The sequence below is a fragment of the Mytilus edulis genome, chromosome 7 (genome assembly GCF_963676685.1).
Source record: "Mytilus edulis chromosome 7, xbMytEdul2.2, whole genome shotgun sequence".
NCBI classification, from domain to species: Eukaryota; Metazoa; Mollusca; class Bivalvia; order Mytilida; family Mytilidae; genus Mytilus; species Mytilus edulis.
In genome coordinates this window covers 84,575,867-84,591,123 of record NC_092350.1, presented here as the reverse complement: position 1 = coordinate 84,591,123, position 15,257 = coordinate 84,575,867, and the positions used below count along the sequence as shown (strand labels likewise).

At 34.1% G+C, this 15,257-nt stretch overlaps 1 protein-coding gene and 1 long non-coding RNA gene across 5 annotated transcripts in view; both read left to right on the top strand.

The window, feature by feature from the left end:
• LOC139482692 (RUN domain-containing protein 1-like) overlaps positions 1-15,257 on the top strand; it is a 726,769-nt gene that overhangs the window by 221,643 nt on the left and 489,869 nt on the right. For all 3 annotated transcript variants that reach the window (XM_071266763.1, XM_071266762.1, XM_071266760.1), the window contains exons 7-10: positions 80-122; positions 1,634-1,724; positions 5,964-6,022; positions 6,551-6,631. In XM_071266763.1, the coding sequence (XP_071122864.1) occupies positions 80-122; positions 1,634-1,724; positions 5,964-6,022; positions 6,551-6,631 (274 nt within the window). The remainder of the gene's footprint in view (positions 1-79; positions 123-1,633; positions 1,725-5,963; positions 6,023-6,550; positions 6,632-15,257) is intronic.
• On the top strand, positions 10,666-14,345 carry LOC139482700 (uncharacterized). 2 transcript variants are annotated; one of them, XR_011654917.1, is made up of 3 exons: positions 10,666-11,319; positions 13,528-13,644; positions 14,250-14,345. It is a non-coding gene; the product is annotated as an uncharacterized lncRNA (long non-coding RNA). The 2 variants fall into 2 exon arrangements; XR_011654918.1 differs by lacking the exon at positions 10,666-11,319 and adding an exon at positions 11,346-11,406.

The window sequence follows — 15,257 nt, the reverse complement described above, 5'->3', positions numbered from 1 at the left end:
GAATTTACAGTAATAATTATCTACAGAATAATAATTAATTATGACCAAACAATTCTATAAATGTCTTTCTATTTTACAGCACAGATCAGCTGAAACAGATTGTTGATCATGCTGTTGGAGAGGTAATTATGTTGTGCCTTCACTTTTAGCTGGCCAAGTGAGCTTTTCTCATCACTTTGCGTCCAGCGTCCGACATCATCGTTAACTTTTACAAAAATCTTCTCCTCTGAAACTACTGGGCCAAATTTAACCAAACTTGGCCACAATCATCATTAGGGTATCTAGTTTAAAAAATGTGTCCGGTGACAAGGCCAACCAACCAAGATGGCCACCATGACTAAAAATAGAACATTGGGTAAAATACAGTTTTTGGCTTATAACTCAAAAACAAAAGCATTTAGAGCAAATCTGACGTGGGTGAAATTGTTTATCAGGTCAAGACCTATCTGCCCTGAAATTTTCAGATGAATCGGACAACAGGTTGTTGGGTTGCTGCCCCTGAATTGGTAATGTTAAGGAAATTTTTCTGTTTTTGGTTATTATCTTGAATATTATTGTAGATAGAGATAAACTGTAAACAGCAATAATGTTTAGCAAAATAAGAATTACAAATAAGTCAACATGACCGAAATGGTCAGTTGACCCCTTTAGGAGTTATTGCCCTTTATAGTCAATTTTTAACCATTTTTCGTAAATCTTAGTAGACTTTTACAAAAATCTTCTCCTCTGAAACTACTGGGCCAAATTAATCAAAACTTGGCCACAATCATCTTTGGGGTATATAGTTTGAAAAATGTGTCCGATGACCCGGCAATCCAACCAAGATGGCTGCCATGGCTAAAAATAGAACAATGGGGTAAAATGCAGTTTTTGGCTTATAACTCAAAAACCAAAGCATTTAGAGCAAATCTGACAGGATTGAATTGTTAATCAGGTCAAGGTCTATCTGCCCTGAAATTTTCACATGGATCAGACAACAGGTTGTTGGGTTGCTGCCCCTGAATTGGTAATTTTAAAGGAATTTTGCCGTTTTCTGTTATTATCTTGAATATTATTATAGATAGAGATAAACTGTAAACAGCAATAATGTTCAGCAAAGTAAGACCTAAAAATAAGTCAAAATGACCAAATGGTCAATTGACCCCCTAAGGAGTTATTGTCCTTTATAGTCAATTTTTAACAATTTTCATAAAATTAGTAAAGTTTTACTAACATTTTCCACTGAAACTACTGGGCCAAGTTCATTATAGATAGAGATAATTGTAAGCAGCAAGAATGTCGAGTAAAGTAAGATGTACAAACACATCACCATCACCAAAACACAATTTTGTCATGAATCCATCTGCTTCCTTTGTTTAATATTCCCATAGACCAAGGTGAGCAACACAGGCTCTTTAGTATTGCCAAAAATCCGACAGGGTTATAATTGCAATAATTTAAACTCTCACTTTGAAATTTTTGATATGAATTAAACAGGAATTTTCTCAATATTGCTAAAATTAAAATTGAACTTAGTCCAAAATGCCAAAATCACAATAATAAATGCATGCAATAATTTCTGAATTCACAATACATGAAAACCAGTAAACTTTATATACATGTAGTAATTTTATAACTTTTTTTTCTTTTCCAGATAGTTAACCCAGGCAAGGTTAAAGAAAAGCTGATTCAGCAGTTATCAACACAGATAACTGATTTAGAAAGATTTATACAGTTTTTACAAGGTGATGGACTGGGTCAAAACTTCTTTTGCTTGTGGCACTGGTTAATTTTTTGTTCGGTACTTTCAATGTTGACAAGATTTTAGATATTGCCAAATTTCTCAATAGCAAAAAAATATTTTCTAATAAGCAATGGGGAACAACAGACGGAATTGAAGTTTTCTGACTGCTAAATTTTTAATCTGATAATTTTCTAAATTATATAAAATAACCTTGTTTAAAGCACTCAAGCTATAGATGGTCTATTCAAAATGGGGTTACGAAAAAGCTTTCATAGTAACCCAAAGATTTTATTTTTCATTATATAATTAATTTGATTACTCACAAAAAATATTTGGCGAATTTTATGAAATTTTGACCTGGTAATGCTTTTAATTCTCTAGTTGAGGGATTTTCCTTCCTGACTTAGAAATAACATAGTTGCTATTTTTCTGAATTATTTTATCATATTTTACCTTCTTTTATCACACTAACAATTAATGTAAGCAGCCATGTATTTAATATTAATTTGCTTAAAATTAGAATTACTGGATCTGAAATTTGTTAAAAGAAGTAACTCAAATGATTTTGGAAAGGTTACTTGTTTTGTTAGGGATCATAGATTTATTATTACAAGTAAGCTCTGAGCATACTTGGAGCATACTTGGAGAATGCTTGGAGCTTTATAAGTAGGCTCTCTTCAGCAGTTTATATAACAATATAGTTATCATGATGATGATCTATTAAGATGTCTATACAAAGGAAAGTACTACTCAGAAGAGCCTACTTAAAAAGCTCGGAGCATCCTAGGGATATTTCCCTTTAATGACAAGTCATCCCCATTAGAAATTTTTTAACAGAAACTATAGTAAACAGAGAAAAACTGTGACTAGCAGACATATAAGCATAATAAGATCTAAAAATAGATTAAAGACTCAACATGAGAAAACGTCTGGAATAGCTTTGAATTTTGTCATTGCCAACTGTCCATAGTAAGATTTGATCGATATGGTCGCTTGTGGCAACCTTTTAGAGTTCACATGCCATTAATGTTCTTTCATAGTGATGCAGCACATGCAAAACTTACAATATTTTTGTACTAATTCTAAAATGAATATTTAAAGTAAGGAGAGCAGCGTGTCTGTACATCATGTACATGGTGGACAGGTGAACATTTCAAAATCTGTGTGTTTATAGTGAACAGGTGGTAATTGCTAAATCCATGAGAGCTGTTGTGTACCTTCAAGTGGAACACATTAATGACAATTATAATTTCAGCCATCTTAAAATTAAATTATCTCTGTTTTGATTTAATTTTATATTCTTTTATAACATTTATACGCTTCATCCAAAACCTGCTTTTATCATATACATATATATATATATACTTAGTGCTCCCTTTGTCACCTTCAAGTTTAGCAATACTAATAAAATAAATATATATAACAATAGATAGATCTAACAAGAACCATCAAATAGTGGGTCTCATTGGGGTATAAGCGTGACGCAGGATTGCCGATTTTTTGTAAGTGTGACACGTGAAAGTCAAATTATTGTGTCGTGAAAACGGGAAATGAGGTCTTGCAGGACCCGGGAAATGACAAAATAAATGAGAATTGCTTATGTACATAGTGTAAGCGGGATACGGGAATCTGACAAAACAGTAAGCGGGATCCGGGATCAGAACCCCCCAATGAGACCCCCCAAATATATGATATTGTTCAATCATAAGCTGTTTCTGAATTGATTGTATGGGGGTAGATAGGAACTTCTATTCAACTTTGATGAGTTACAATTATTTTAATTAAATTTATTAGTTTGATTTAATACATATGCACGTGCTAGGAGCTGTCTGAAAATTGCAGTGAGGTGAGAGGTTTTGTTTTGCACCCTGTTGAAGACCTCATTGTGACTTGTGAGGTGAGAGGTTTTGTTTTGCACCCTGTTGAGGACCGAATTGTGACTTGTGAGGTGAGAGGTTTTGTTTTGCACCCTGTTGAAGACCTCATTGTGACTTGTGAGGTGAGAGGTTTTGTTTTGCACTCTGTTGAAGGCCTCATTGTGACTTGTGAGGTGAGAGGTTTTGTTTTGCACCCTGTTGAAGACCTCATTGTGACTTGTGAGGTGAGAGGTTTTGTTTTGCACCCTGTTGAAGGCCTCATTGTGACTTGTGAGGTGAGAGGTTTTGTTTTGCACCCTGTTGAAGACCTCATTGTGACTTGTGAGGTGAGAGGTTTTGTTTTGCACCCTGTTGAAGACCTCATTGTGACTTGTGAGGTGAGAAGTTTTGTTTTGCACCCTGTTGAAGACCTCATTGTGACTTGTGAGGTGAGAGGTTTTGTTTTGCACCCTGTTGAAGGCCTCATTGTGACTTGTTAGGTGAGAAGTTTTGTTTTGCACCCTGTTGAAGACCTCATTGTGACTTTGAGGTGAGAGGTTTTGTTTTGCACCCTGTTGAAGGCCTCATTGTGACTTTGAGGTGAGAGGTTTTGTTTTGCACCCTGTTGAAAGCCTCATTGTGACTTGTGAGGTGAGAGGTTTTGTTTTGCACCCTGTTGAAGGCCTCATTGTGACTTTGAGGTGAGAGGTTTTGTTGTGCACCCTGTTGAAGGCCTCATTGAGACTTTGAGGTGAGAGGTTTTGTTTTGCACCCTGTTGAAGGCCTCATTGTGACTTGTGAGGCGAGAGGTTTTGTTTTGCACCCTGTTGAAGGCCTCATTGTGACTTTGAGGTGAGAGGTTTTGTTGTGCACCCTGTTGAAGGCCTCATTGTGACTTTGAGGTGAGAGGTTTTGTTTTGCACCCTGTTGAAGGCCTCATTGTGACTTTGAGATGAAGAACAGCAACAAAAGAGTTGTTTTACTTTGTGTGTGTTCTAATTTTGTGTTATTGATGGAAACCCCATAACCTTTGTTTACAAATATGTAAAAAGGACCCAACTCATCTTTGATCTTAGAATGACCAAAATTGTGAGAAAAAAATCAATATCCTTGCAGCTTATACTACTTGGTAATGTATTCATGAGCTGTAAAGTTGGTATGAGTAATGTTTTACTCATGAGATGTTAAGTTGGTATGAGTAATGTATTACTCATGAGATGTTAAGTTGGTATGAGTAATGTATTACTCATGAGATGTTCAGTTGGTATGAGTAATGTATTACTCATGATATGTTAAGTTGGTATGAGTAATGTATTACTCATGATATGTTAAGTTGGTATGAGTAATGTATTGCTCATAAGATGTTCAGTTGGTATGAGTAATGTATTATTGCTCATGAGCTGTAAAGTTGGTATAAGTAATGTATTGCTCATGAGCTGTTAAGTTGGTATGAGTAATGTATTGCTCATAAGCTGTAAAGTTGGTATGAGTAATGTATTGCTCATGAGATATTAAGTTGGTATGAGTAATGTATTGCTCATGAGATGTTAAGTTGGTATGAGTAATGTATTGCTCATGAGATGTAAAGTTGGTATGAGTAATGTATTGCTCATGAGATGTTAAGTTGGTATGAGTAATGTTTTGCTCATGAGATGTTAAGTTGGTATGAGTAATGTATTGCTCATGAGATGTTAAGTTGGTATGAGTAATGTATTGCTCATGAGATGTTAAGTTGGTATAAGTAATGTATTGCTCATGAGCTGTAAAGTAGGTATGAGTAATGTTTTGCTCATGAGCTGTAAAGTTGGTTTAAGTAATGTATTGCTCATGAGCTGTTAAGTTGGTATGAGTAATGTATTGCTCATAAGCTGTAAAGTTGGTATGAGTAATGTATTGCTCATGAGATATTAAGTTGGTATGAGTTATGTATTGCTCATGAGATGTTAAGTTGGTATGAGTAATGTATTGCTCATGAGATGTAAAGTTGGTATGAGTAATGCATTGCTCATGAGATGTAAAGTTGGTATGAGTAATGTATTGCTCATGAGATGTTAAGTTGGTATGAGTAATGTATTGCTCATGAGATGTTAAGTTGGTATGAGTAATGTATTGCTCAAGAGATGTTAAGTTGGTATGAGTAATGTATTGCTCATGAGCTGTAAAGTTTGTATGAGTAATGTATTGCTCATGATCAGGGTTGGACATTGACAACCATGAGTGTTGACTAACTAATGATATAATAGATGAACTTCTTAGACCACTCGTCACACAAAGCTTCTTACTTATTTTAAGTGCATTCTGTATATATGATCATTTCTAAAACAGTATTATTTATTTGTCATTAGTGTATTTCATTTTTGAAGAACATAAAATGTCTTTTTCAGGGGAGGCAACAAGTCCTGGGCCTTTAGGAAAGGAGAGATGCACATGTACAGTTCATAAGGTTTGTCAGATTTAAATGTGTCAATATTTTTTGTATCAGTGAATTATTAATTTTAACGGAGTTATGCCCTTTGGAAAATAAACATATGAAAATGTGCATTGCTAGCTCTCTCATGTATACAATGCTTGTCTGATTTTTATGAAAAATATATCATAGGTTTACATCAGCAATGTCTCAGAAAGTTTAAAAATAAGTTCTGATTAATTAATTTTAATAGAGTTATGTCCTTTGGAAACATTAATTATAGTGGAAATTACATTGCATTTGCTCTCAAACCTTCATTTCTTCAAGATATTTATGATATAAAAAGATTGTTTTAAAGTTATTGCACTGGCACTTCTATTAAATTACAGACGTGTAACTGTAATGTAATTTTTTTAAGGAAAAATTAAAAAAATTGGCAAAAAATAATTTATAGCTTTAAAAAAAAAGCCAGAAGTGTCATGATTTTTTAAGGAATTTGAATAGAGGAAGGGAAGGTTGTTATAAACCATTTATAAATTGTATAAACCTTGTATTTTCTTTTAGTTTCCTTCTGGTGATTGTTCAGATACCTCTTCAAAAGATTGTAAAGTACGAGACAGAAATACCAACAAGCACAATAAAAAGGTAAATATACGATTAATCAGGAGACTGTATAGATTTGTAGCGGGCCATAGCTGGATTAGACACAACTTTTCATAATTTTTGGTATTTAACACTATTTTTTTTTCATGTATCTTGACACGATTTTAAATAATTCTTTCTTTCTATAGTTGATACTTAATGTTAATTTTTTCATGAAGTACATTTCTCTAATTCTTAGCAGATGCATTCTTTTCATGACCTGTTGAATATGTTTGTTCATAAACATGTGGTCTGTAAGATCTTAGTTCTTCAAGGATCAAAATTCAATAAGGCTGAACAAAAAAGTATGTGTGTTTACTGTACCCCTACCTACCCTAATTTTTATCACCTACCCTAAAGGTTTTTTCACCATTTTTGATTAAGCACTGTTTAAGTTATAATGTTGCTCCCATAGACTCAATATAAAAAAAATATTAAATTTTTTAAAATCTCTACGTACCTACGTTTTTTTAGCTCACCTGGCCGAAAGGCCAAGTGAGCTTTTCTCATCACTTGGCGTCCGGCGTCCAACGTCGTCCGTCGTCGTCGTCCTGCGTTAACTTTTACAAAAATCTTCTCCTCTGAAACTACTGGGCCAAATTTAACCAAACTTGGCCACAATCATCATTGGAGTATCTAGTTTAAAAAATGTGTCCGGTGACCCGGCCAACCAACCAAGATGGCCGCCATGGCTAAAAATAGAACATAGGGGTAAAATGCAGTTTTTGGCTTATAACTCAAAAACCAAAGCATTTAGAGCAAATCTGACATGGGGGTAATATTGTTCATCAGGTCAAGATCTATCGGCCCTGAAATTTTCAGATGAATCGGACATTTTGTTGTTGGGTTGCTGCCCCTGAAATGGTAATTTTAAGGAAATTTTGCTGTTTTTGGTTATTATCTTGAATATTATTATAGATAGAGATAAACTGTAAAGAGCAATAATGTTCAGCAAAGCAAGATCTACAAATAAGTCAACATGACCAAAATGGTCAGTTGACCACTTTAGGAGTTATTGCCCTTTATAGTCAATTTTTGTCGAGCCTGCAACTTTTGTTGCAGAAAGCTCGACATAGGGATAGTGATCCGGCGGCGGCTACGGCGGCGGCGGCTACGGCGGCGGCGGTGTTAGCTAACTTCTTAAAAGCTTTATATTTTAGAAGGTGGAAGACCTGGATGCTTCATACTTTGTATATAGATGCCTCATGTTACGAAGTTTCCGTCAGTCACATGTCCAATGTCCTTGACCTCATTTTCATGGTTCAGTGACCACTTGAAAAAAAAGTTCAGATTTTTTGTAATGTTGAATTCTCTCTTATTATAAGTAATAGGATAACTATATTTGATATGTGCGTACCTTGAAAGGTCCTCATGTCTGTCAGACAGTTTTCACTTGACCTCGACCTCATTTCATGGATCAGTGAACAAGGTTAAGTTTTGGTGGTCAAGTCCATATCTCAGATACTACAAGCAATAGGGCTAGTATATTCGGTGTATGGAAGGACTGTAAGGTGTACATGTCCAACTGGCAGGTGTCATCTGACCTTGACCTCATTTTTATGGTTCAGTGGTTATAGTTAAATTTTTGTGTTTTGGTCTGTTTTTCTCATACTATATGCAATAGGTCTACTATATTTGTTGTATGGAATGATTGTAAGGTGTACCTATCTAGCGGACAGATGTCATGTGACCTTGACCTCATTTTCATGGTTCAGTGGTCAAAGTTAAGTTTTTGAGTTTTGGTCTTTTTATCTAATACTATATGCCATAGGTCATCTATATTTGGTGTATGGAAATATTTTATGATCTTTATGTCAGTTGCGCAAGTTTTATTTGACCGTGACCTCATTTTCACGGTTCATTGCACAGTGTTAAGTCTTTGTGTTTTGGTCTATTTTTCTTAAACTATAAGTAATAAGTCAACTATATATGTTGTATAGAAGCATTGTTAGCTGTACATGTCTGCCTGGCATGGTTCATCTGACCTTGACCTCATTTTCAAGGTTCCTTGGTCTTTGTTTAGTTATCTTGGTTAATGTTAAGTTTATGTGACAGTTGTATTAAAGCTTAGCTTTATACTTAGGACTATCAACATAATATCAATGATTAGTATAGAAGGCGAGACATTTCAGCGTGTGCACTCTTGTTAACCATTTTTCGTAAATCTTAGTAATCTTTTAGAAAAATCTTCTCCTCTGAAACTACTGGGCCAAATTTAACCAAACTTGGCCACAATCATCATTGGGGTATCTAGTTTTAAAAATGTGTCCGGTGACCCGGCCGACCAACCAAGATGGCCGCCATGGCTAAAAATAGAACATAGGGGTAAAATTCAGTTTTTGGCTTGTAACTCAAAAACCAAAGCATTTAGAGCAAATCTGACAGGGTGTAAAATTGTTCATCAGGTCAAGATCTATCTGCCCTAAAATTTTCAGATGAATCGGACATTTCGTTGTTGGGTTGCTGCCCCTGAAATGGTAATTTTAAGGAAATTTTGCTGTTTTTGGTTATTATCTTGAAAATTATTAGAGATAGAGATAAACTGTAAACAGCAATAATGTTCAGCAAAGTAAGATCTACAAATAAGTCATCATGACCAAAATGGTCAGTTGACTACTTTAGGAGTTATTGCCCTTTATAGTCAATTTTTAACCATTTTTCGTAAATCTTAGTAATCTTTTAGAAAAATCTTCTCCTCTGAAACTACTGGGCCAATTTTAACCAAACTTAGCCATAATCATCATTGGGGTATTTAGTTAAAAATATGTGTCCAGTAACTCGCCAACAAACCAAGATGGCCGCCATGGCTAAAAATAGAACATGGGGGTAAAATGCAGTTTTTGGCTTATAACTCAAAAACCAAAGCATTAAGAGCAAATCTGACAGGAAGTAAAATTGTTGATCAGGTCACGATCTATCTGCCCTGGAATTTTCAGATGAATCGGATAATCGGTTGTTAGGTTGCTGCCCCTGAATTGGTAATTTTGAGGAAATTTTGCTGTTTTTTTGTTATCTTGAATATTATTATAGATAGAGATAAACTGTAAACAGCAATAATGTACAGCAAAGTAAGAACTAAAAATAAGTCACTATGACCAAAATAGTCAATTGACCCCCTAAGGAGTTATTGCCCTTCATAGTCAATTTTTAACAATTTTCTTAAAATTTGAAGATTTTCAATAACATTTTCCACAGAAAGTACTGTTTTAGATAGAGATAATTGTAAGCAGCAAGAATGTGTCATGAATCCATCTGTGTCCATTGTTTACCAAGGTGAGCGACACAGGCTCTTTAGAGCCTCTAGTTTCAGAATGTGACAGTAAACACACATACTTTTTTGTTTTGCCTTATGGCATCAACATTTTCTTTCCTCTGCATTTCCTGTTGTGAAGTCACAAAAAAAGTGATCATGCTTGATGAAATCACATAGAAAAAAAAACCCATCTTTTTGCAGACCTTTGGAAAAGAAGTATCAAGTTTATGTGAATATTTTCAATAAATCATTACAGAAACAGACTTAAAGACCAAATCTTTTACATTACAATATTTCTTCACTCAAAAGTTAAACTTTAAATATTTTTAAAAAGACTTGGCTAGCTTTCTATTTAATTTTGAAAATTCAGCTGTCTTAAGTAAAGAAATGTTGTATCACGCTTTAAGTAGTGGTTACCGTAGAACAATCCTGTAAAAGCATGTATTTATTATTGCGGTTTCAAGAAAATCTGCTTTATACAGACATATGTACCAGAGATCAGAGTACAAGTTCTTATTGCGAAACTCACCCAGTTGCATTATTCGCATTAATAAAAATCACACTAATTTCTGTATTTACAGTATGTACACATAATTATGCTGCTCTTTTAATATATCTGATTTCTACAGAACGTGAAAGAAACGAGAGCATTTATAAAGAAAAGTATCGAGTTACTACAGATGTTCCTCATTAGTCAGTTTGGATGTGGTGGGAGGGACTTCCAGAGAAACTTACTGAAGAAAACAACAAAAGGCAATCATTGGGGGTAGGTATTTAGTCAGTTTGGATGTGGTGGGAGGGACTTCCAGAGAAACTTACTGAAGAAAACAACAAAAGGCAATCATTGGGGGTAGGTATTTAGTCAGTTTGGATGGGGTGGGAGGGACTTCCAGAGAAACTTACTGAAGAAAACAACAAAAGGCAATCATTGGGGGTAGGTATTTAGTCAGTTTGGATGTGGTGGGAGGGACTTCCAGAGAAACTTACTGAAGAAAACAACAAAAGGCAATCATTGGGGGTAGGTATTTAGTCAGTTTGGATGTGGTGGGAGGGACTTCCAGAGAAACTTACTGAAGAAAACAACAAAAGGCAATCATTGGGGGTAGGTATTTAGTCAGTTTGGATGTGGTGGGAGGGACTTCCAGAGAAACTTACTGAAGAAAACAACAAAAGGCAATCATTGGGGGTAGGTATTTAGTCAGTTTGGATGTGGTGGGAGGGACTTCCAGAGAAACTTACTGAAGAAAACAACAAAAGGCAATCATTGGGGGTAGGTATTTAGTCAGTTTGGATGTGGTGGGAGGGACTTCCAGAGAAACTTACTGAAGAAAACAACAAAAGTCAATCATTGGGGGTAGGTATTTAGTCAGTTTGGATGTGGTGGGAGGGACTTCCAGAGAAACTTACTGAAGAAAACAACAAAAGGCAATCATTGGGGGTAGGTATTTAGTCAGTTTGGATGTGGTGGTGGGAGGGACTTCCAAAGAAACTTACTGAAGAAAACCACAAAAGGCAATCATTGGGGGTAAGTTTTAAAGGAAGTAAACACAAAAATCCACTCGAAATCCACTCAAATCCTCTCTAAATCCTCTTGAAATCTCTCAAAGGATCTATAATATGTAGATATATAAAAATGTTTATTGTCGAGCCTTTGACTTTAGTCGAAAAAGTGAGACATAGCGATCCTACATTCCGTCAGCGGCGGCGTCCACAAATATTCTCTCTGTGGTTAAAGTTTTTGAAATTTTAATAACTTTCTTAACTATCCTTGAATTGTACGAAACTTGGACAGAAGCTTGTTTATGTTCTGACATAAGATAGTATCCAGAAGTAAATTTTGTAAAAATAAAATTCCATTTTTTCCGTATTTTACTTATAAATGGACTTAGTTTTTTTCTGCCAGGAAACATTACATTCACTCTGTGGTTAAAGTTTTTAAAATTTTAATAACTTTCTTAAACTATCCTGGAATTGTAAGAAACTTGGCCAGAAGCTTGTTTATGATCAGAAGATAGTATTCAGAAGTAAATTTTGTAAAAATAAAATTCCATTTTTCCCGTATTTTACTTATAAATGGACTTAGTTTTTCTTCCAGTTAACATTACATACAGTCTGCAGTTAAAGTATTTAAAACATTTTTAAGATTCTTAAACTAACCTGGATTTTTACCAAACTTGGACAGAAGCTTCTGACAATCAAAAGATAGTATCGAGAGGAATAATTTTATTGATTTTTTTCATCATTTTTGATGAGTGTGTGATAAACAGCAAAAGTAGGCGAGACACTGGCCCGTACAGAAATTGCTAACAAAAGCACATAAGTTTCACATGTGAAGCACATGAGATGCAAGTAAGAATTGTATGCAAATCAGGTTGCTCATATGTGAAGTTTGGTAGTTCATATGTGCCCACAAAAATCTAACATAATGCTCACATGTGCATTTCAAACCTCAGGTGAGCTTTTATCATCCATGTTAGTTTTATGTTAGTTTTGTACTTTGAAAAGTTTTTCCATTCTTCTAACCATTCAAAACTAACCTACATCATTGCTCATATGAGCTTTTTCAAAATGACATGCCCAGTCATGTACTTCCTGTAAATTCAAATTCATGAAAAGCATGCAATAAATGGAGGTAGATGGATATGGAAAATGTTAAGTCCTATATTGTGCTATTTGAAGAAAGGCATTGTTGAAATCTGATAAAACCAGTGTGGCTGTGGTTAATTATTTGTAAGTTATCATTTCTATTTCATTATTTTCATTTTTGTGTCAGATTTTGAAATATATTACAATTTTAAGTCCTTTATGGGAATATATATACAGGTTGCTTCAAAATAAGTACTACATGTATAAAGATTTTTCCTTTTTAAACTTTTTGAAATACAGTACTTATTAATCAAAGACATTCATTGTGTACTAAACTTGCAAGTCCCTCTATTTAGTTTTATAATGTAATGTTATGTTTTTAGTCATGATCATGATTATTGTTTAAATAAAAAAATAAAAAAAATGATATGAAAATCATAATTAACTGACAATAATTAAAGAATAACTCTTTTAACATGATGTATCAGTTATTTTATTTTCAACTAAATTATTTAAGATTTTCATTTAAATTTGAAAAATATTCCTTTTTTAAAGCAGCCATTTTGTTTTGGTCAACTATAATATTCACGTGTGCAACATGTGAGCAATCTAATAAAATACACATGTGAAAAAAAGCTCATATGAGCAGTTGCACGTGAGGTTTTTAACATGCAAATTAGGTTAGTTTCATATGTGCAATTTTTTGGCTCACAAAATGCTCACCTAATTTGCATGTTAAAAAACTCGTGTGCAATATGTTAGTTTCTAACGTGAGCATCTTATGTTAGCACTTTTTGGTAAGGGGGGTTCCGCGGAACCTTTACAAATTTTTTTACTGATAAGGTTTGTAATAGATGAAAAAAAAACCAATTTGTAGATTATGATTTAAAACTCCTCGTGTAAGAGCCAACTTGAGTTATTGGTAATGAAAACAAATGTTTAAAGAATATGTATGAGTAAACTTATAACCAAGTCAATACTTCTTAATCAAGCATTATGAAAAAAATCTACAGAATAGAGAAATATGGACTTGATTTTAGTTTGATGTTTCTATTTGTAGAGACTTACGAGCTAGGTTAGAGGTTGCTATAAACAAAGTATTAGAGGCAGCCGTAGAGGAGGAAAAAATCAGGAGAAAGACGACAGGTTCAGTGAATATGGCAGCGATTCAGTGGAGGTAATAATGAATAAACTGACCTATAATTATTAATTATCATTGGTCATCTCCACTACGATTGATTTTCTCACTAGACTGGGTACAGCAAGAGTGATAAGAGCATTTGAGTTGCAATGACCAATGATAATCTGTTATTTGGCTATTTTACCTATGGCGATGTTAATTTCATCGGCAACAGGCATGTGCACCCATAGTTTCTAGCGATAATTTGTCATATCTCTCGACTGTGCTGAGAATAGAAATTATCAGTCTGAAGATTTTGTAAATGTGTTGAATTAGTAAAATAATATTTTATCCCATTTTATGTATAGCTTAATGTGAAGTATACATTTGCAAAAAAAATTGTTTGTAAATACATGAAATACTTCACATCCACTGCACAAAACATTTAAATGAATATAAAATTTTAACAAAATGATCTTTGAAGCAAAGTGTGAAATGTTAACCAGTATACATAATTAAGCCCCCCCCCCACACCTTACATTTATTTCTGGAATAACCCTTATATCAGTTAGCTTATTTATCTTGTTTATTTTACCAACCATGCAAAGACTGTATAGTCAGACAAGGTCATTAAAAACTTTCATTTGTTTTTTATTGTACAGAGTCAAGAACAAAGCAGTGCTTTGCTTACCCAGACTGTGAGAAGAGATCTTTCAATGGTCATTAGAGATTTGATAGAACATGGACTTATGGAGGTATGTAACAGGTTGTTCTTGGTAAAGGGTAGGAGCCTTGGTAGCTAAGTGGTCTAAATAGTTACTGGGTAAACATTTACAATTAATTCTCCATAGGCGGTAATGGTAACGTTTTCCTCTGTTGCTCAGTCCATATCCGTTTCTTGAACATGTATGATGGCTCATTCATATCAAAGCTGATACATTTATACATGTCTGGTTAAATTTTCGGGGTGGCAAGTGAGATTACTTTTTTCGTAATTTGCTGGACCCTGGAAGATGGTGTAAAATGTCATTCTCCTCATGAAATAATCCTAAAATTCTGATCATAAAATTCAATAAAAAAATTGTCCTTTCTAATAATTTATTTCAGGTCAAATCTACATATTTCTTTTCTCATCACATCAGCTCTATAAACATGATAAATCAGTTCTTATTGTTCATTTATGTCCATTTTTAAAATCACAGCATCCACAATTGTATGGCGGACTAATATTTTTTTGATTACGTCATCTGAGTTCCTCATCTCAAGGTCCATTAGGGACTGTAATCACTAGCCAGTCAACACTATTTGTGAGTTCTTGTTAATCCATAAAATATAGAAATAAAGTGTTTCTGAAAATGTCATTTTCATCATTTTTCTGCATGAACTGCATTTTGTCATGCTTTCTCCAAATCTGAAATAAAAAAAATATATGTCACCATGCTAGATTCTATGGTAAACATGATTTATCCTAAAAATTGCGTCCCCCCTTTGTAACCTCAACGTTAGCGCTATAGTGCACGACGTCGATGGCAGACTTTTTAGACGTAATCGTTGCAAATTACCGGCGAAATTTTTCAGATGTATAAAATAAATTATATATAAATATACTAAATAAATAAATGATTTGGAAAATACGTTGAAGGTATAAAAAGTCTTGAGAATTCTGAATG